The 20,735-nt window shown below is 33.1% G+C and overlaps 2 protein-coding genes across 14 annotated transcripts; both read right to left on the reverse strand.

Annotated features, from left to right (window-relative positions):
- Positions 1–2,932: 2,932 nt before the first annotated feature.
- Positions 2,933–7,878, reverse strand: LOC100816690 (disease resistance protein RPV1). Of its 13 annotated transcripts, none has more exons than XM_041004695.1 (5): positions 7,597–7,774; positions 5,681–6,207; positions 4,301–5,357; positions 3,686–4,186; positions 2,933–3,571 (listed from the first exon to the last, which is right to left on the reverse strand). In XM_041004695.1, exons 2-5 carry the CDS (start codon positions 6,178–6,180, stop codon positions 2,981–2,983), a joined length of 2,649 nt encoding a protein of 882 aa, XP_040860629.1. In that variant the 5' UTR covers positions 6,181–6,207; positions 7,597–7,774; the 3' UTR covers positions 2,933–2,980. The 13 variants fall into 13 exon arrangements, with proteins under 13 accessions (XP_040860629.1, XP_014634854.1, XP_014634850.1 ...); XM_014779368.3 differs by adding an exon at positions 6,886–6,978 and having other exon boundaries at positions 2,933–4,186; positions 5,681–6,201; XM_014779364.3 differs by adding an exon at positions 6,886–6,978 and having other exon boundaries at positions 2,933–4,186.
- A 6,952-nt stretch (positions 7,879–14,830) lies between these two features.
- On the reverse strand, positions 14,831–20,457 carry LOC100799631 (polyamine oxidase 2). The gene is made up of 10 exons (XM_003532021.5): positions 20,061–20,457; positions 18,859–18,974; positions 18,080–18,168; positions 17,869–17,982; positions 17,632–17,719; positions 17,436–17,521; positions 17,242–17,344; positions 16,469–16,566; positions 15,950–16,379; positions 14,831–15,401 (listed from the first exon to the last, which is right to left on the reverse strand). The coding sequence occupies exons 1-10, from the start codon at positions 20,098–20,100 to the stop codon at positions 15,093–15,095; spliced, it is 1,473 nt and encodes a 490-aa protein (XP_003532069.1). The 5' UTR covers positions 20,101–20,457; the 3' UTR covers positions 14,831–15,092.
- Between the last annotated feature and the right edge of the window lie 278 nt (positions 20,458–20,735).

Here is a 20,735-nt window from a genome sequence, read left to right on the forward strand (position 1 = left end):
CCCTGATTGGTCTCCCTATGATCTTACTTAGTGAGAGTGACCTGACAAACTCATTGTGTGGTGTGTCTTGTTATGTACTTTTAAGCGTCCCAGGGTGGTTTTTCACTGACATGGTACCACATTGCATATAGGATTGAGTCTTAGCATAACTATTGCATATGTTTGCTAATTGATGTGTTATTATATCTTGATCGAAGTGTGGGATTCTTGTGTAATGTGATTGATAATTGAAAAGTGAATTTTGAATGACAAAGTGGTGAAGTTACGTGAGCTACGTTTAAGCAAGTGGTATCTCATTTATATAATATGTATATTTAATTGTCTTGTTTCTCTATTAGCTAGGAATGTGATAACTCACTCCCTGTGTGTTGTTGTGTTTGGATCCTGTGATGATCTTGAACTTGTGTTCGGGGGAGCAGATGAATAGATGGATGACTATGAAGAACCTCATGCTAGAGGACACGGGAACACAACGCTCTAATAGGATGTGACATTAGGACATAGGTTCTATATTAATTGTATGAAGCTTAGACGACCTTGTTGAGTCGAGAATGCTTTATTATTTATTTGGACAAGTTTGAATATGATGTAGAAGAAAATGAATGTGAGCCTTTTTCCCCTTTGAAAGACTTGTTTAAAAAAAATGTTTTAAAAATACTTTTAATTAATATTTGAATTTTTTTTTATTCCTTATTAGTATATATGTGAGGGGTAGAGGGTGTCACATGAGTGAAGTTTCATACCGGTTAAGTAATCACAAGAAGATTATCATTTCTGCTGGCATGAAATCTTCCTCCTCTTTGATGTATGTAGAAGTTGTTCCCACTCAATGGATTCACATTCAAAAATTTCTTTGCCACTATTGCTGACCAGCTTCAATCCTGATGTTGTGGCATATACTGGGAAGACCCCACATTCTTTTATCCTCTCTTCATCACCATTCCATCCAAATATAAATATTATATTGCTGAAATGACCATACCAAAATATCACATGATCTGTAATTAAATTTTGGCAACATGCATGTATACCTTCTGTCCCAGCTGACCTCTATGCCATCTTCATAGGTAGAACACCAAACATTACCAATTAAGGCTGATCCCACAGAAAGAATGATGCAGTAAACGAAACCGCACAAGTCAGATGTTGGAAGATGAGGAATAGTTATTGAATCATCTAAACCAAGCTCTTCTAGGGATGGTGGAAGCCTTGGTAGAGACATGAGTTTCTCGCAACCGAAGACTTGTCAGCATTGAAAGGTTTTTTATCTCGAAACCTACTATTATTTTTATCTAATTGCTCAAAGGTAGCCATATCAGAATTACCAAAACTATGGTTTTGGAGCTTGTCTGATTTTTCACTTACATTTGCGAGGAAGCAACAATATTCAAACTCATCAGGTAGTTTGTGATATAAAGTAGTAGCACGGGTGGTTTTACCTATGCCATCCATGCCCCATATTCCAAGGGTTTTAACTTCACTTTGCCCAATTTTTAGTAAATATTCAATCTTTTTACAATGTTCCTCAATCCCGACTAGTCCTTTACGTTGGTTTTGGTATCTAGGAGGCAATTTTCGAAAAACATCTCCAACTATGTCCTTAAGTAATTCAGGATCAGTCCTAGCATATTAAAGGCAAACAAAAGAAATAAATGATGTGTAACTAAAAGTGATTGATTATACATAATCTAATATCAATATGATAGTGCAATAGAGAAACAAACAAGAATATAAGGGGGCAATTAAAGTCAAATGACTTAGAAAAGATAATCAATGCCTATTATTTTTTAAAGATAATCAATACATTGTCTTTCTCATTTTTTCTTTCAGAAAATTTAATCACTCAATTCATTTTATTAATTTACCTATAAGTTCGAGAGTTCCACCCAGCTAAATTGAATGCTTCAGTGAGAACAGCTTTCCATTTCTTGCACCTAGGTTCTCCCTCATGTTTTTCAAAGGCTTGCTCACAGCTCCCTGTCTGCTTCCTCACATGGGATGAATCTACGTTGTAGAAAACTGGTATTACCATTTGTCCTTTTTCATTCTTGCATTCCATAATCTTGATGAGTTCACCCAAGCACCATTTTGAGGAAGCATCGTTCTCTGAGAAAATTAGAATATATACATGAGAATCTTCGATGGCTTTGGTGAGTGCTGGTGAGATTTCATCTCCCTTTTCAAGTTGATCATCTATATAGGTTTGGACTTTTTCTTCATTCAAAGATTTATATAGATGGCTTGTGAAGTTCGGGTGTCTTCACCTAGAAAGCTTAGAAAAACGTCATATCACTTAGATGAAGAAGCAACAAAATTAATGCTTTGGTGGTCATTCATTATGAATTAATTCCTAGTGTCGCACCTGCAACCATCAGAAGAATGTTACAGTTGAAGAAATGAAAAATATTTTGTTTCAATGCATTTTGTACCCTTGTCTTTACTATCTAATATGATCAAGGACAAGGTCATGTTCGAAACAACATAGACAATATTGCAGATAACAGCAAACTGAAAGCTTTTGCGTAGTTTCTACTTTCTAGCTACATAACACTTGCTTAACCGCAGTAAAAAAAAAAAACTTGCTTAACACAAATTATTAGTTTAAAAGGTTAGTCAGAAATCACAAATCATTTCATATCGGACGTCCTCAAGAAAATGTTATAGTTCCGTACTATCATATATCATTGTTAAAATATCATTTCATATTAAAGTTTGTATATATTTTTTATTTATTAAAATAATAATTTCAAAGTTTTAATTCTTTTACATTTTGAGTTTTAGTTGGTGTTTCTTATTTTGTTAAAGAAACATACTGCGAGTCTTTTTTTTTGGGTAATGAAACACTGTATGTCTATTATATACATTACATGTTTATATGTATAGTTAACTGGAAATTCATTTAATATAGATTTATGAATGTAAGAAGAAAAAAAACCTAAATTGAGAGAGTTATATATAGTTTCTAATCACTTGTTACATTTTAATTTGAATAAAAAGAGATAACATAATTGTACATAAAACAACATAAAACTACATAAAACAATATAGAAAACAATATAGAAATTTTTTTTAGTACATATTTATATATTTTCTTAAGTTTTATGTTGTGTCTTTGGGATGGTGACATGAGCTTCTTACAACCATTTATATCAAGCAATCTCAAGGATGGTGGAAGCTCCGGTAGAGACATGAGTTTCCTGCAACCATCTAGCCGAAGGCTTGTCAGCATTGAAAGGTTTTTGATATTTGCAGGCAAGCTCTCAACATTAGTTCCCCTTAAGTATAACTTTTCTAAAGACACCAAGTGACCAATTGATGATGACAATTCACTTATATTGGTGTAAGATAAGTTCAATTTTGTCATTTTCTCTGATGTTACTGAGAATTCCTTGAGAGATGAACAACCATCAAGTTCCATTGCACGGAGAGATTTTGAATGAACATGGAGTTTATGCAAGCTTTTGCAACCTGAAAGTGAAATGCTTTCAAGATTTTCTGCTTCAGATAAGTTTGGGATCTCAATGAGGTCTTCGGAATACGAAAGGTCAATTTCCTTCAAATTTACAAGATTCTGTAACAAGAAAGGTGCATCACATTGTTCATAAATTTTAAAATTCATAATCATGAGCCTTAACTGTAAGAGAAACCTAAGAAAAATATAGTTTGTATAGCCACACATTCTTACCTGAACCCCATCCCAAAGCTTTTTAAGCTTGCTAAATTTCATGTGAAGCACTACTAGCTGTTCAGCACAAAAGTTAGGTGGCAAAGACTCAAGATAACATAGATCCCAGTGAAGGTACCTTAGTTGATTAGACAATGACTCAAGACCACTAGGAAAGTACAATGACTCAAGACCATTAGGAAGGTACAATGACACAGGACCATCAAGAAAGTAAAATGACTCAAGACCATTAGGAAGGTACGATGACACATGACCATTAGGAAAGTACAGTACTAGTGACTCAAGACCAGGAAAGTACAATGGCTCAACATCATTAGAAAGGTACAATGATTCAAGACCATTAGGAAGGTACCCGTTAAAAATTCTGTCACTCAGCCAGCTTTCTCCATCAATTCGAAGAAATCTCAAGTTAGTCATCTTTGCAAGGGAATTGGAGCTCAAATTTAGATCCTCATTTAATCTAGACAAATCTAAACTTATGCCTTCAACAACATCAGTTCCCTGACAAACAAAAATTAGAATAATATTTAGCAAATTCTATCATACTACCTACATTAATTCTAAAAAGACATATGTATATATTCACAACTATAGGCAATTACATCTTCCATTTACCTTGTTATATTTCAATACATCGTGCACTTCCTCATGTCTCCATAATCGGGTTCGTCTTCCAGGGTCTTTAGATTCTTGATGAACAATTTCTCGACCCATTTCTTGTATCAAGTCATGCATTAATATCAGATTGCTATCTGAAATTGTTATGAGAGCTTTATCTAAAAGGATGTTTATCCCAGGTGCTGGAAAGAACTCAAAAGCTTCCAGTACTCTTGTTACCCAACATCTATCTCGTCCTTTGAAGAAACATGCAATGTCTAGAAATATGTCCTGCTCCGAACGATCTAAGCCATCATAACTTAGTTTTAATACTTTATGAATTTCCTTATTTGGAATCTTCTGAAGTTTTCTCAATTCACATTCCCAGATTTCTTTACTTCTTGATCGAAGACTTGCACCCAAGACTTTTAAAGCCAAAGGAATACCTTTGCAATAGGAAACCACCATTCTTGATAGATCCGCATAGCCATCATTAGGTTGTTTTTCTCCAAAAGCAGTCAAACAGAAAAGCTGAAGAGACTTATCAAAGCTCCATTCCCCAACCGGATATATTTCATCAACTCGGCTAAGTATTTGTTTATCTCTTGTTGTAACAATGACTCTACTTCCTGGTCCCAAGAAATCACAATCAAAATCTGGAATTATTTTATCTAATTGCTCTGAGGTAGTGACATCATCTAGGATAATGAGAACTTTTTTATCTTGAAGCCTACTATGATTTTTATCTAATTGCTCTAAGTTAGCCATATCAAAATTACCAAAACTACGATTTTTGGGCTTGTCTGATTGTTCACTCAAGTTTGCGAGGAAGCAAGCATCTTCAAACTTATGAGACAGTTTGTCATATAAAGTAGTAGCAAGGGTGGTTTTACCTATACCACCCATACCCCATATTCCAAGGGTTTTAACTTCACTTGAACCAATTTTTAGTAACGACTCAATCTGTTTACAATGGTCCTCAATTCCAATCAGTCCTTTACGTTGGTTTTGGTATCTAGGAGGCAATTTTCGCAAAACAGCTCCAACAATGTCCTTAAGTAATTCAGGATCAGTCCTAACATATTAAAGGGAAAGTAAGAAATAAACGATGTGTAACTAGATAAATGATTGATTACACATAATCTAAAATGAATATGGTAGTGAAGTAGAGAAACAAACAAAAGAATAATTGGGGAATGAAAATATAATGACTTAGAGAAGATTATACATATGCCTATGTTCTTTTTATGCATCAAACTTCTTAAGTAAACTACCATAAAAGGTGACGTACTACAACAGAAGTATGCTCAATTTAGAATCAAATTTGGCCACAACTCAATTTAAACCAATACATTGTCTTTCTCATTTTTTTTTCTTTCAGAAAATTTAATTATTCACCTGTAATTTCGAGAGTCAAACCCAGCTAAACCGGCTGCTTCAGTGAGAGCAGTTTTCCATTTGTTGCATCTGGGTTCTCCCTCATGTTTTTCAAAGGCTTGCTCATAGCTCCCTGTCTGCTTCCTCACATGGGATGGGTCTATGTTGTAGAAAACTGGAATCACAATCTGTCCTTTTTCTTTCTTGCTTTCCATAATCTTGATGAGTTCACCCAAGCACCACTTTGAGGAAGCATAGTTCTCTGAGAAAATGACAATAGATACACGAGAATTTTCGATGGCTTTGGTGAGTGTAGGTGAGATTTCTTCTCCCTTTTCAAGTCGATCATCTATATAGGTTTGGACTTTCACTTCATTCAAAGATTCATATAGATGGCTTGTGAAGCTCCTTCGAGTGTCTTCACCTCGAAAGCTCAGGAAAACATCATATTGTTTAGAAGATGACATAGATGAAGAGTTAGAGGAAGAAGCAACATCAGTGATCCTTTGCTGCTCATTCATTATGATTTCGTAGTTCTGTACCTGCAACTACCAAAATGCTACAGTTGAAGAAATGAAAAAGCTTTTACGTTACAATGCATTTTTGACACTTGCCCTAGCTATTATTCATTGAAATTTATAAATCTGTCTAATATGAAATCAAATAGCTCAAAGTTCAAAGCTAATATGATTTTGAGGTGTTCTGTGATCCTTGGAAATTGCTTTTGACTTGGTCTAAGCTGATGGTCCATTTGAACATAACATAAGCTCAATAAACTATCAGATATAAAAAAAAAGTCTAAAAAAAGAATAGTGAATCTAAACTACAAATTACATAGACTATACTAGTGCGGATAGAAACCTATACTCCTAAACTTCAAATTCAGATTAATATTTCTTCGACATCAAACTACTGACTGTCTGGCATCTACCTTTGATTGATATTTATGCAGTAAGTTTGAAACATCGCAGCTGTAAAATAGATGGATTGTTTACAAAATACCGTCAACTTTAAATACAAACTGATATCGATGAACAGAGAATTTAATATGACATTAACTTTTAAATCTGCTATGTTTTGGCTTCTTTGTAGGCCAAGTTGTGCTTCATTTTCAGTTGTGTAACCCCACTTATGGACCAGAAAGCAAAGACTGGTAAAACAGAGGAAATACTTAGAATTGGGCCTAATTTGTAATAAAACTTTATTGACTGGCCTGCAATTAAAACCTGATATGTCTTTTCTCAACCAATGTGAGCTTGCTTTCTATCAAACAAATCATGGTGCTGGTAGAACATTGAATTTCTCTTGAACAACCTAGACTGAGAAAAGCATTGAGATTTGAGATCACCACACTTGAAAGAATAACTTGGAAGCCACATGATCAGACCAGGATAGACATTAATGGAATTGGTATCAAGTGATAAGAGAAGGCATTAGCATTGATTCTACTTTCTAGCCATTTAACACTAGCTTAACACAACACGAGTTTAAAAAATTAAACCAACATATCAGTCACAATTCACAAATATAATTAGATAAGAGAAAACAGATCTACCTTAGATTAAAAGATGAGAATTTTAGATGATTAATCTGAACATAAATTAGAAGTTCATTCCCTTAGAAATATTGTTAGTTTAGCATAGTTAGCTTGACCAAATAATACTCAGAATATAAATAAAAAGTTTGTGCTGTCTCACCATATATTTCATGAAAGAAAAAGAAAAAAACAAGTTTATTTTCATTTTAGACAACCATAGAGTCACTCATCTATTGAAGTCCCTAACCTAATTTTCTCAGGCAGCATTTACATTCTTAACCCATTCTCCTTCTGTTAAAATATGGGAAAGAAAACAAGAAGAAATCAAATTGGCCATATAATTTCATCATCTATTATTTCTATTCAGAGGTAAAATTGAAAATTGAGAAAAAGACCTTACAGAGTCCCAATCCAACTTGTTGCAACAAAGAAGAATATAGTGATTCTTTACTTCAACACAAGAGCTTCTTAGGTACAGCAGAGAATAACAACACAAAAAATGTATAGTTCTATGAGATCAAAACGTTTAGACTTTTTCAAGTATGGAAGATGAATTCCACAAGAGATGTAAATGTACTCTGTCTTACTCTGTCCTTACGATTTCACTGGCTTTCTTAGAAGGTTCCCACTTCCTAGTGGGTTGGGGTCCAACATCCTTTGACCAGCACGTTTTGTTAGACTTTATGACAACTTATTATCCCTTTTCACTACTTGAACCAATATTATCAAACTCAAACGCTCATCAATCTAATTGGGCTATTGAGTCATTAAATCATAAGTCAATCAAGTGAATTTACTCGCATAATCCGATATACGTTAAAAAAAAAGTTTAAATATATCTTTTATCCTTATTAATTCTTGTAAAATGTATTTATTTTATTTTTTTCCATAAAACATTTTAGATAGTACTTTGAATGATAAAAAAATGCTTTGAAAAGTGAAAAAAAAGCTACTTAAAGCGCTTTAAGAATAAAAACAAAACAAAAAAAAACAGATTTTGCAAGGATTAAAATGAAAAAAAAATTACAAAAACGAAAATGAAAAAATGCTAAATTGTAAGGATAAAAAATGTGTTTAAGCAAAGAAAAAATCTATAAATTTATACACTTAAAGTTTAACAAAATTTAATATATTTAGAAGACAAGTTTTGAACTTGTTTAAAAATCTTGAGCATCATATTTTTTTCAAAATTCAATATAAACTAACAGACATAATCTAACTCATTTATTTATTAAAACTATCATCATTTATTGACAGAAATAATCTAATATATGAGTAGCAACTATAAAAATAAATTCAATGAAATCAATAAACTTTTACAAAACCTATTTTATTTAGATAATACAATTTCTCCATTCATCTCATTATTATTTTGATAAAGAATAATCATTTTCAAACCACTAAGTCAACCAGATGAGATAGAGTAAATACAAGTTTTACTCATAGATAACAAATAAACCAAGGAAAATAAGTCAAATTATAAGTGACAACAACTTTATCATCTAAAATCATAAGATGCAATTATACTTGGTAAAGAATTAAACAAATCTATAAAAGAAAAAAAAACCACAATTATAAGGTATAAATTAAATTTTCTCAAATAAGTAATATTCTTCAACAGTTAAAATATAAAAATAAAATAAAAATTACATGACATGCTTGGTCAATAGGGTAAAGATTGAGTCGTACCGAGTTAGATGCCCACCAAATCCAAATGGTTGGTGTAACATTATACTTTTCGTAATTTTTTTGCAAGTGACTTAATTGCATTGCAAGAGAAACTAAATTTAATTGAAGTGTTTATAATTAATTAATTAATTATAAGGTGATGATGTGTGGTGTTTGTATGTATGATTTGTTGGACAAGTAGCCTCAATAACTTAAAAGACGGGTGTGAATTAAGTTTCAAAATTTTCCACTAACAAACTTCTAACCCCCTTCTAAATGATAGGCTCAGAATGCAGAAGCAACAACCAATTTAATAAGGTTCTTTAAACATGCAAGACAAAATTGATTGCAATAACATAAATGAGATAAGGGAAGAGAGAAACACAAACTCGATATATACTGGTTCGGCCACTTTCCATGCCTACGTCCAGTCCTCAAGCAACCCACTTGAGATTTTCCACTATCTTTGTAAATCATTTACAGACTTTGAACACACCATAGGATCCTTCACCCTTGTGTTCAAAGATTCTCCAAGAGACAACCTGTCTCTTGATTACAATTCTCACAATCCAAGAGACAACCAGTCTCTTGATTACAATTGACTTTCTGATATGAACAGAAAGATTTCTCTCCTTTAGAGTGGATGATACAAATTGAAGTTACTAGAGGAATTTCTCTCTTTTAGAGATGATAATACAATTTGAAGTTCCTGGATGAATTCTCAATAGATTTGCAAGTGTTTGTCCAAGAGTTGTTGAGAGAGCATTTGGCAATTAAGTTCTCTCAGAATATCTCTCTCTTGTTTTTTGAAGTCAGACACACATATATATAGGTCTTTCGTGCCTTTTCAAAATGGTTTGAAGATATGTGTCTTTTCGAAATGCTTTTTCAGAAATTCTTCCATGGTAATCAATTACAAGTTTATGGTAATCGATTACACAATTATATTTTGAAGGCCCATGACTTTTCAAAGTGTTTTCTGAAGTGTTGTTGCTGGTAATTGATTACATGATTCAAAATTCAAATTCAAAACCATTTTTATAAAAATTGTTTTTCAAAATTGTCTTCTGGTAATCGATTACACTGCTTGGTAATTGATTACCAGAGTCTTGATCTCTTGGAAACACTTTCTTTTGAGGCAAAAGCTTGATCCTGAATTAATTTTGAAGCAATGCTTGTTTGTTGAAGCAACCTTATATTAATCGTGAAGCAATGTTTAACCTTTGAATGTTTGTTGAAGTAATCTTGAAAACAACCTTGTTTGATTATTCTTTAGCATCATCAAAATCATGTATTCATACATTCACATGATTATGTTACATATGCAAAAAAAAACCTTATTTTAGGTGTAAATAGAAGTTCTAAAGTGTTCGGATTGAGAGGGATGCACCTTGAATGATAGGAATGGGGTGAGTGAGTTTAGAAAGTGATGGAATGTGAATAGAGAGGAGGAGAAGAGTCATATACTCAGTTTTTAGTGGAATCAAAACTGAACCAAACATACAACAATCTTATTTCACTCTCTTCTTCCCTTTCAAGAAAAACCCTCTATTGGAGAGCTTGAGGTTTTGATCCTTCTTGTTCAAGGGACCTTGTATTTGTGCTTCCTTTGAGTTTTGGGTTGATTTTAGTGGTAAGAGACCTTCCTCTTTCCCCTTTCATCCTCCATTTTTGTTTTCACCCATGAGCACTTTTAGAAGCTTCATAAAAGTGTTCATTTCAAGGTTTTGGTGTGTTTTGTGTTAGTTTTGAGGGTTTCGGTGGAGTGGATGATGTAGAACTATTGTGTGAGTAAAATAAAGCTTTCATCTTGGACCCAAAGGCTCTTCCTTTCTTCCTTCCGTCATCTCAAAGCAAATTCAATGAGTTTGGATAGGTAAGGGAAACTTTACTTTGATTGAAATGCTTGTTTAAGTGGTTGATGCTTGAAATATTGTTTTTGGGTGTGGAATGATTGGTATGAATGATATATTATGTCTAATTTGAATTGGATTTGATTTAGAATCCATTTGAGGTCTTACTCAAGAAATTCAAAGTTCTACAGACATTTGCATTTAAGCCAATGTCTGCAAGAAAATGTGCTTGATGGATATTTCAAGCTTAAGCGTAGATGAATCTAGGCTTAAGCGTATGTGGATCTAGATTTATGCAAAAATTCAGAAAGGCTTAATTGTAGTTGTCTGCCAAGTTGCCTTTGGTGCATTTCAATTCAATCTTAAATGCTTCTTGAGGTGTATGTGATTGGTGTTTGATTATGAGAACTTGTGGGGTAAAAAATCTCACAATGTCTAGATGAACTATGTGAGAGTTCATGATTGGTGACAATGATATAAATGGTGAATTGATGATGAATTAAACAATATGTGAATAATGAATTGATGATATGTTGAATAAGATATGTTTGATGTGTTGATAATGGATTGGATTATCATGAATGGATTGAATTGTTGATGAAATGAATTACATTAACGATGGTGGATGAATGTAATGATGATGTGATATAATATTTAATCATAACATACATGCATTAATGAATAACATTGCATATGAGTAGGCAGGTAAGTTGGGGTGCTAAAAAGACCCTCAACCTAGTGCTGGAGGGTGGTGGTGGTGGCTAATGGTGAAAGCTAAGCGCCTACAAAATGGATGGGTAGACAAATCCCTGAATAGGTTAAGGTTGTTGCAACCCTTACCAGAGATAAGTCACTACCCGCGCTCATCCATTTTTTATAAAACCACACTACCTCTGTAGAGTTAATTTGAGTCTCACCAAATCATCAAGGTGTGACTATGTTAAGGGATGTATTTAGATTAATCACTCAATGTGAAATCTTCTGAGAATACAAAGTCAACATGACATAACATGATAGTTAGACTCATGTATTGATAATTTGTGACTTGAGAATGATGTGTTACTTGATGAGCTGTATTAGTACATGGTCGAAAGAAAAGTGAAGGATTTTTATATCTCTTTTAACATGGTGATCTTTTATTGTTTCAATTATATGATTTCTTTTAAAATGAGTTTACCCTTGCGTTTTCCGTTGAACTACGATGATCTTATATTATTTCAATTATATGATATTTTTTTTATATGACATGTTTGCATTCATGAAAATTATATGTATTTTCATTAATTAAACTAATTCAAGAGTTTTAAAATGACTAAGTAATTTTCTCTACATTAAAATCTTAGTGTTTCATGTAATGGCATCCGAGGTTGTTATAGTTTGATGCTTGATTCCTAGACCAACGGGTTGACCCGACTAGGAATGACAACAAGCCGGGTCAGATTGGGCATGTGTAGCGGCTTCCTACTACTTGGTCACTGGGGAAAACTCACACTTGCTATATGTCGGGTATCTATTTGAAAATTATCCATGAATTTTTTTATACGTGCGACTGGTATCAATGGGTATTTCAAATTAAAAAAAAACATTTTTAAGAAAAAAAAAAGTGATTCTTTTAAAAGACAGTTTATCAAACATACTCTTCATTTGCTACAAAATTTGAAAATAAAATTAAACTATTTTCAGATTTTGTGTGCAAAAAATTTTATGTTAAAATTACATGTCTTTAATGAAATCGGATTTTGTATTGTAAAAAAGAAATCAAAGAAAAAATAAGGATAACATATATGGTGTGTTTTGAATCTCTTGGACCCAATTCCTACTAGTAAAATGCATCCCAACAACAATAACTAGTGAATCAACGGATGACGGGTATTCACATATACAAATATTATCATACTCGTATTATATCCCTTAATGAGCATGCCAAAAAAACCAATACCCACAACTTGCGGGAAACTATTCATCTTCTATCCATAACAAATCTTATCCAACAATATTCACATACATAATTTTTTTTGTCATCCCTTAACCCAACCTATATTAGCCGAATCTTATGAGTTACAACTATGACTTGAATTGAATTATACATGCCTCCCACAGAATACACCTGTGAAAATTTTACAAACTTGTAATAACTGAATTTTATCAAATTATAAGCATACAATTTAAAATTAAAAGTATTGAAACAATAATAAACAAATAATTAGTTCTGATATGCTGTCAATGAAAAATTTAAATCAGAAACAATTACGTCTAATGTATTGATATTTATATCAATAAAAATTTATTAAAAGTTTACAAATATATAAATCTTATAAATATAAAACTAAACAACTAATATAAACTAGGATATTCTTGAAATACATTAATCAAAATGTTATACATATTTCTTTGACTGTGAAAAAAAAACACGAGTAGAAAATTAAATATACACAGTCCAAAACTAAGGGTGGGTATGCCCTTTAAAGTTGTATCACATGCCTTAAGAGAAACAGCACACTCGCGCAGCAGGCTCCAGCTGTCCAGCATAATTATGAGAAACAGCACACCGCACAGGCAATAGTGGTCTGAATAATGTTGTCTTTAATTGATGTAAAGTAATTGATGATCGTCCGGTCGTCCTGTTGGGATTTTACAGCTATCTGGTGTTAATTAAATAAGGGTTGTTTTGAAATATTTTACCAAAATGGAGCACTCAACTTTTTATTTTAAAAGAAAATAAATTGATTTATTAATGTCTCATATTGATCCCTTTGATGAGAAGGAAGGAAAATAAAAGAGGAAAAAAAGGAAACTGGGTGAGTGCTTTGTATTGTCTTTCTAAATTTTTAAGCTCTACATGTCTTGTATTATCAGGGTGTGAAGTGTCTTGTAATATATTTCAATCATCTATATAATCAAGATGAATCTAATTTTTTTAATTTATAACTTAAAAACTTTACAATTAAATATATTTGATTTTAAATAATTATAAGATGAGTGATATTTTAAGAAATTTTTTAAAAGACATGAATGAAAATAAAATATATTAAAAAGTTTCATATTAATTTATTGAGACAGACAATAATCCTAAAGTCGTTAAAACACAAACTCTTGAGGTCTAACTATTCACTTGAGATATTTGTTAATAGTTTCTTGATGGGGAATAGTTATAAAACGTGCTAGAATTCCATTTTTGCTGGTAGGTACAACAATCCTTGAAGCTACAATACAAACTGTACATTATTGGAAAAGTTAAAAAGGTCACTTCTCCTAGCATGCAATAGTAATAGCTAAAGAAATGTTTCTTGAATTTAGTGTAAATATTAAAAAACCTTCTAACATCGATTTTAAAAGGCTTTCATCTGTGTTATACACCGCACAAAGACATTGAGAGCAGTAAGAATAGCCGCCAAAATCACTGTTATAGACTGCAAAGACATTTAAAGCACTTATGTTCAATTAAAATCTCTCCGTGATCTGTTGCTCAAAATCCAGTCGTGTGCAAGATTAACTGCACCCAAAATCCAGTTCCAGGTTATTCCTAACCCCCAAAGTGATGTGATGTGGGCAGTTGAATAATTAGTCAATTGGGTCATTTCAAATAAGTTTGTGATTTAACGTCATTAACTTTAAGTTGTTAAGTAGTTAAATCAATATAGCAATTAGTTAAAAGAGTTCCTTACATCTTACTTCTTATCCTTTTTCATGTGTACTTTTATTTGGAAAGTTTCAGGAATTGCAATTGGAAGTAGATGGCAAGCTGTGTAGTGGCTTATGTCAACTTGGCTTCTTTCTATGCCATTGGTCTTACTATTGGATGTGTTCTTGGCTTTAAAACAACTCTGGGAGTAGCGTTAAGTGTGAAACATTTCCCAAACTAAATTCTATTTATTATGTTTTGCATGAATATTGTAGCATTATTGTTACAGGATCCCTGGTGGGGGATGATCTTTGAAATTATGATGAAAAACGTAAAAACTAAACAAAAAATGGATGAAAAAATAAAACGAGATTTTTCAACAAAATATAAAAGATACTTTGAAGGAAAGATTATAGTACACAGGTTCTGTTAAGTTATTCTGAGTTCTGACAGGGTTAGCTGTTAAAAGATGAAATCTAAAATACGAGAAAAACACATAAATTGTTGTCCCAATTTTATTATAAGTATACTGATAGAAGTGACAACGCCTCTTAGGTGCGCAATATTCACATTACCAGTTACTGGAAACACTGACTAAGGAAATCCAACACAAAATGTGATTTCACAAGTGGACATATACTCTTAAAGACTATTTGCCAAAACATTTGCTATATAACTTATATATAGGTTGATAACAAAAGAACAAGCATAGATAGATTGTGTTTCTGTCCACTAGTTGTGACCCAAAGACGATTAAAGACGCGATATCTGAAGCGGGATAGACATGGAACCCTCTTCTCCCATCACTGGCTGGAATAAATCAACCTCTCCATATCGCTCGAGCACACGCATCCGGCAATCTTCAGCAGCCATCGTTCCAGTGGAGTATGCCCCATGGACAGATCCTGGATAGCTCATGCTTGTTGCTTCCCCTGCAAAGAACAAGTTATCTACTGGGACCCGTAGCCTCTCATATAGTTCATGGGGTTTCCCAACTGCATCATAGCTATATGAACCTAGTGAATTTATATCTGATCCCCAACGAGACACAAGATACTGAATCTGCATGGTGGAAACAAATAACCAATTTTAAAAATTAAAAAAAAAAAAGCACATTTTCAAAACTGTTACCCTATAGGCAATATGCATGCTTAATTAATCCCCCCATTTTTAATTTCAAAATTTTGGTCCCCTATTATAAAAATTACATGTTTTTTGTTGATCTGTTAACTGGTCATTCAAAACTTGATGAAGATGCTGACATAGCAATTGCACATGGAGTTCACATGTCGATAAGATACTGACATGAGTGGTACACATGGAGTTGACACCATACCAAACACATGAACATGTCAACATCTCCATTGAGTGATGGGTGACAAATTAACAGATAGATTAAGATCACAATATTTTAAAAAATGAGACCAATATCGCAAAAATTTTAAAAATAGATCATCAAAATTGCATATTGTACTAGTGACAAAAAATTGCAATTAAGCTAAATTATATTAGGGCCTATGTATTTTAGACAATGTATTAGTGATGAAAGCATTCATTTTTCTTGCACTGCTAAAAGTGAAACTAATAAGAAGCAAAATTAGTATGGCTACCGGTGAAGAAGCATCTGGAAAAATCTTCTTGAGCTGCATGAAAGCGAAGTTGACAGCTGCTTCATCAGGCATCTTTTCAACGTCTTTGGCAAGCTGCCCAGAAGGCATGTAAACGAGAACAGCACGACCTGTGGCCTTGTGGAGATTAAGGAAGTAGCTACATTCATAAGGTGTATCTGCAACTACTCCCAAGAACTCCACATTAGGCCAAAACACATTTTCAAAGTGTAAAATGATTTTATTCTCAAGTCCAATCCCAAGATCAGCAATGGCAGCTTCCTTCCAGTCTGGAAGCTTTGGCTCAAACAATATTTTCTTCGCCTTAAGCACCCCAAGTGGGACAGCAATAACAGCAGCATCAGCAAAAAACGTTTTCCCATTTTCCACAGTTACCTTTACTCCATTATATCGCCTAACTACTTTTGTGACCCTGAAAAAAGGGAATTCCAAAGCCCGTAAATTTAACTACTCAAAACAGTACATACAAATTTTGAAACAACAATTCAAAATAATAAGTACCTGTGCCCCAATCGAATATCAAGACCCTTGGCTAGGCTATTTACAACAGGCAAGTAGCCACGGACCATAAGACCATGACCACCAGGGAGCAGTACCTCCTGTAAATACACACCAGAAGAGTGATATAATAATAATTTATAGAAGGAAGAGTAATTCAAAAGAAAGAAAGAAAAAAAAAAGCTTACTTGTTGGTTAAGAAGTTTCTAGCTAGGATGCTATAATATATAATTAGGGTCAGTCATGTCTATCTAATATGCATTATTTTTCAACCCTAAATCCCAAAAAGGTTAAGACCACCTTTTCACAATCATGCAATATGATGGTATATTCAGATGACAGGATTCCTATACACCCCACCACATCCACCTAACAAATAAACACCAATTCTCAGTGGAGGAAGAAAATTATAATGATTGTATCTTATTATTATGTTGACTTTTGCTTCAAATCATAGGCAGAAGGCATTTCATTTGACTTTTACATGCAGCAATTTGCCTAAGATTGAAGACTCATGCACCTTATTAGTATGTAGATCAGGAAACACATTTACATGGTTATCGGTCATAGAAAGGCTGCATGTTGAAGACTCATGCACCTGGCTATGAGACAACTTTACAAATTATATAGGACCTAGCTACCTGTATGTAACACCAAAGAGAATAGATCATTCAGTTTATAAAATAGGGGTGATTGGAAGGGTGGGGGAATTGTTGATTTGGAACTCAACCACTAATACAACCAAAAAGATTTTCGACTTCATTTGTTGAAATTACCTGGTCCCATCCTTTCAGTGAAATAGCATCAGTGTCTGCAGCAAACCAGCCCTCCAGTCTACATAAATACCACTGAAGTACCTTATAAGCAATCCCCTCCAACCTGGATTCAAGAATTGAAATAATCTTATCAATTACAAGGTCTAAAAAACCAAAATGTTGTCATGGAAATTAATTCTTATGCCCATAATAACCTCAGTTCTGGCTTCCTATCGAAAACGATTGAAAGACCACGAAGTACAGACATGTCTTCACTGGATTCTTGCCTTATTTTATCTGTCTGCATTTTGTCATTAAGTGATCATTTAGAAATGTGGAATTTATATCTAAAATTTCTTTGAAACTATGAAATACAGTTTAAGTACAAAAATTAGTAAACAAATGCCATACCTCCTGCAAAATTGCCTCAAATATTTCACCAACTTTTGCTACCAACTCTTGAGGAACCTGTTTCCCATCCATATCAAAAAGTCCATAGCTGCAAGAAGTTGATGAATTTCAATCAAAAGGAACTATCATTTAGTAATTTCCAGCATGCAAGATAGTTGCCAAAATAATATTTGAAATAATCTTATACTACGCAATTGGAGTAGAAATTAATAGAGCAAAAAAATCTAATATACTTACCTTTCCAAATCATGGTCATAGAGTATGGAATTATCCCCACTAGTACGGTAAAGGGGTAGACCTAGCCTCCCAATCACCGAAGCCAGTGGATTTTCATTGGAAACTCCATGCAACCTGAAAAATGTGTAACTTTTAGTACTAAAAAAACAAATAAAAAAATGGAAGAAATTTTACATTCTCATAATAAGCAGATAAAGAGAAGTAGCTTTACCATGATGCTCCCATGTCCACAGGAAAACCAAATGAGTAATCAGTGTGAATTCGGCCACCAATTCTTTCCCTTGACTCTAAGAGAACAACCTGACCAAAAATTAAAACATAGGCACCATTTAATAATTGAGGCCATGTAAGTTCAAGTTTACAATTAAGCAGCACACAACACCACAATCCTTGAAAGTTATTAAGTTATTTTGCCACTTCATGATGTGCATTATTTGCGCAAACTCACGAATTTCTGACAGGTTCATAAAAAAAAGATGTGACCCCAATGATCATTTGCTGCTTTCATGCGTTTTGTAGAATCTTATTCACCCAAATGTGAGTACAAAACCAGCTGAATTCTAAACTGACTAGCATCACCCAGGACACTTCCCTAGAAGTCCAGAACATTACAAGCTTCTATTCAACAAACCCATAAATAACCTACAAAATTGACCCAAAACAGGGGATAATCTTAATCATTGATTAAATTAACCCACCAATTTTTTCAGTGAAATAATGCAATTTACTTCAAACTTTGGACAATCTCTTAACAATCAGAATTAGAGTTTCATCTTGGTAATTCAAGTAATCATAAAGACAAGTAATAAAGTTTACGTTGAAGGTTAACAATTAACAAAGGTAAAACTCCATTTGTGATTGGAGACGAACACTATAAGTACACCTATGAAACTATATTTTAAGTTATATCTTATAAAGTATTGTTTTTTCAATAGGGTAACATACAGGTATAACAAAAATTCAAATAAATCATATAATTAGATCAGTTACCTGTAACGAAGCATCATGGAGCGAACGAGCAGCAGCAATCCCAGCCATGCCACCACCAATGACAATAACAGATGGTGACCTTCCCTGCTGATTGCCATCGTTTGCATAGCAAAGAGCTACAATAATTAAAGGGGAGAAGAAACAAAGATTTCATCAGACACAGTAGAACATAGAACATTAAAAGACAATTTTCAAATCATTCCTTCAATTTTTAAAGAAACCAGAGTGATCATGGCCTTATGGGTGTAAAATAATATATTATATTATTCCTAAAATTTATTACTTTTCTCCTTACCTCTTTTCATTACATTATCTATCTTATCTTATAATTATCTCTAACCTCATATGAACATTATTTTTGTACCATGATGGATTATTTATCAAAAAGTATGGTCGGTAAATATCAAAATCATTTCCTAAATTCATTAGTGTATATAGTTTACAAACTACGAAAAAACAGTTGCTTTTTTCAAATCTCCTAACAAAGATTTGGTGTACACATTTGGTATATACAAAACAATAGCGTACAGATATAAAACAACTGACTTTTCTCCTAACTAATCGTCGTACCATGTGAGTCTAAAACATTTATATTATAAACTACAAGAAATTGATTTAAAAAATATTCGTTGTAGAATATAAACTTAAATAAAATTCAACTATAAAAAAGTATAAAACTTAAAAATGTTTCTTTAAGATCATCGTTTCTCTCTCATTTCTTACCCTCACTATGAAGGCAGAGGTGTCCACAAGTATTTTCGGTTTATTTAATCTAAATCATATCCATAAGAAAACTTTATTGAGTTTGCTTTTGCTTAAACTACAAAAAGAGAAATTGATTTTCCAAATATATTTTTAAAACGTTTATTATAATAAACTTATATTTTAAGTATTGAATTAAATATAAATATAATATCCAAAAACAGGTATAAGTCGGCGTCTGGTAGGCTAACACGTGCTCTCACTGTTTCTGATACACGCAAACCTTTCCATCAGCATTTCAACAATAAAACCTAACAAAATAAAATTAAAAATTAAAAACCTTCTTTTCTTTTCTCACCACAACTATTTATTAAAATAATAATGTCAATTATGTAAACTAACTCGCACACGAAGCCACCACCGACATTTGAAAAGGCAAAAAATAATTTAAAAAATTTAAAAGTATAAAAAATAAAAATAAAAATTGATCAAAAGCAAACCTCTTGTTAATTGGGGATTACTCTTAGTTCTCGACTCCATATTCGGAATTAAATTCGAGATTAGTGTTACTATCGAAGGTGGAAGAGAGCGATTGAGGCGAAAAATGGAGGATAAAAATCAACAGACAAGTAACGAAGTGATTGAAGTTCAAGTTCGACGATGATGAATCCAGCTTCCCGAACCAGTTCATGCAGTTAGAACCGAACTAAGCGACGAGTGACGACGATTTGGAGGAATTGCGATCCTCGGCGGACGAACAAAAAGGTTCCAGAGAATTCTAAAGGCTTTAGGAAGCTCTGAAAAATTTTCCGAGAGATGGGAGAGAGAGAGAGAAAAAAAAAATTCTAGAGAGAGAAAAAGAAGAAGAACGGTTGAGGAGCGATATCGGAAAGCAATACTGGTCTAAGATTTATAGAATTTGTTCAAACGCTGGTCGTTGTCTCAGCAAAACTGGAGCGTCAGTTCACGCGCTGGAGACATGCGTGAGAATAACTTCTTATGGAAATTTGACACGTGGTTTGCGTTCTTGGTAATTTGGAACGCAACAAAAAACTTTTATTATTACGCATCGGTCATGAATGCACAGGAATCAAAATCAGATTAAGACACCAAAAGAACTTTCAGTTATATGTAGTAATTTGCAACTGATTTTCTTAACCGATGGTATCTTTTAG

This window comes from Glycine max, chromosome 8 (genome assembly GCF_000004515.6).
Source record: "Glycine max cultivar Williams 82 chromosome 8, Glycine_max_v4.0, whole genome shotgun sequence".
Taxonomy (NCBI): domain Eukaryota; kingdom Viridiplantae; phylum Streptophyta; class Magnoliopsida; order Fabales; family Fabaceae; genus Glycine; species Glycine max.

Coding starts and splice junctions, on each gene's coding strand:
- LOC100816690 (XM_014779367.3), bottom strand. CDS start 6,180: ATGAATGAGCAGCAAAGGATCACTGATGTTGCTTCTTCCTCTAACTCT. Junction 5,358..5,680: donor TTTGACTCTCGAAATTACAG/GTGAATAATTAA, acceptor TTAATATGTTAG/GACTGATCCTGAATTACTTA. Junction 4,187..4,300: donor ATGTATTGAAATATAACAAG/GTAAATGGAAGA, acceptor TTTGTTTGTCAG/GGAACTGATGTTGTTGAAGG.
- LOC100799631 (XM_003532021.5), bottom strand. CDS start 20,100: ATGGAGTCGAGAACTAAGAGTAATCCCCAATTAACAAGAG. Junction 17,720..17,868: donor TATGACCATGATTTGGAAAG/GTAAGTATATTA, acceptor AACTTCTTGCAG/CTATGGACTTTTTGATATGG. Junction 16,567..17,241: donor CACTGAAAGGATGGGACCAG/GTAATTTCAACA, acceptor GTGTATTTACAG/GAGGTACTGCTCCCTGGTGG.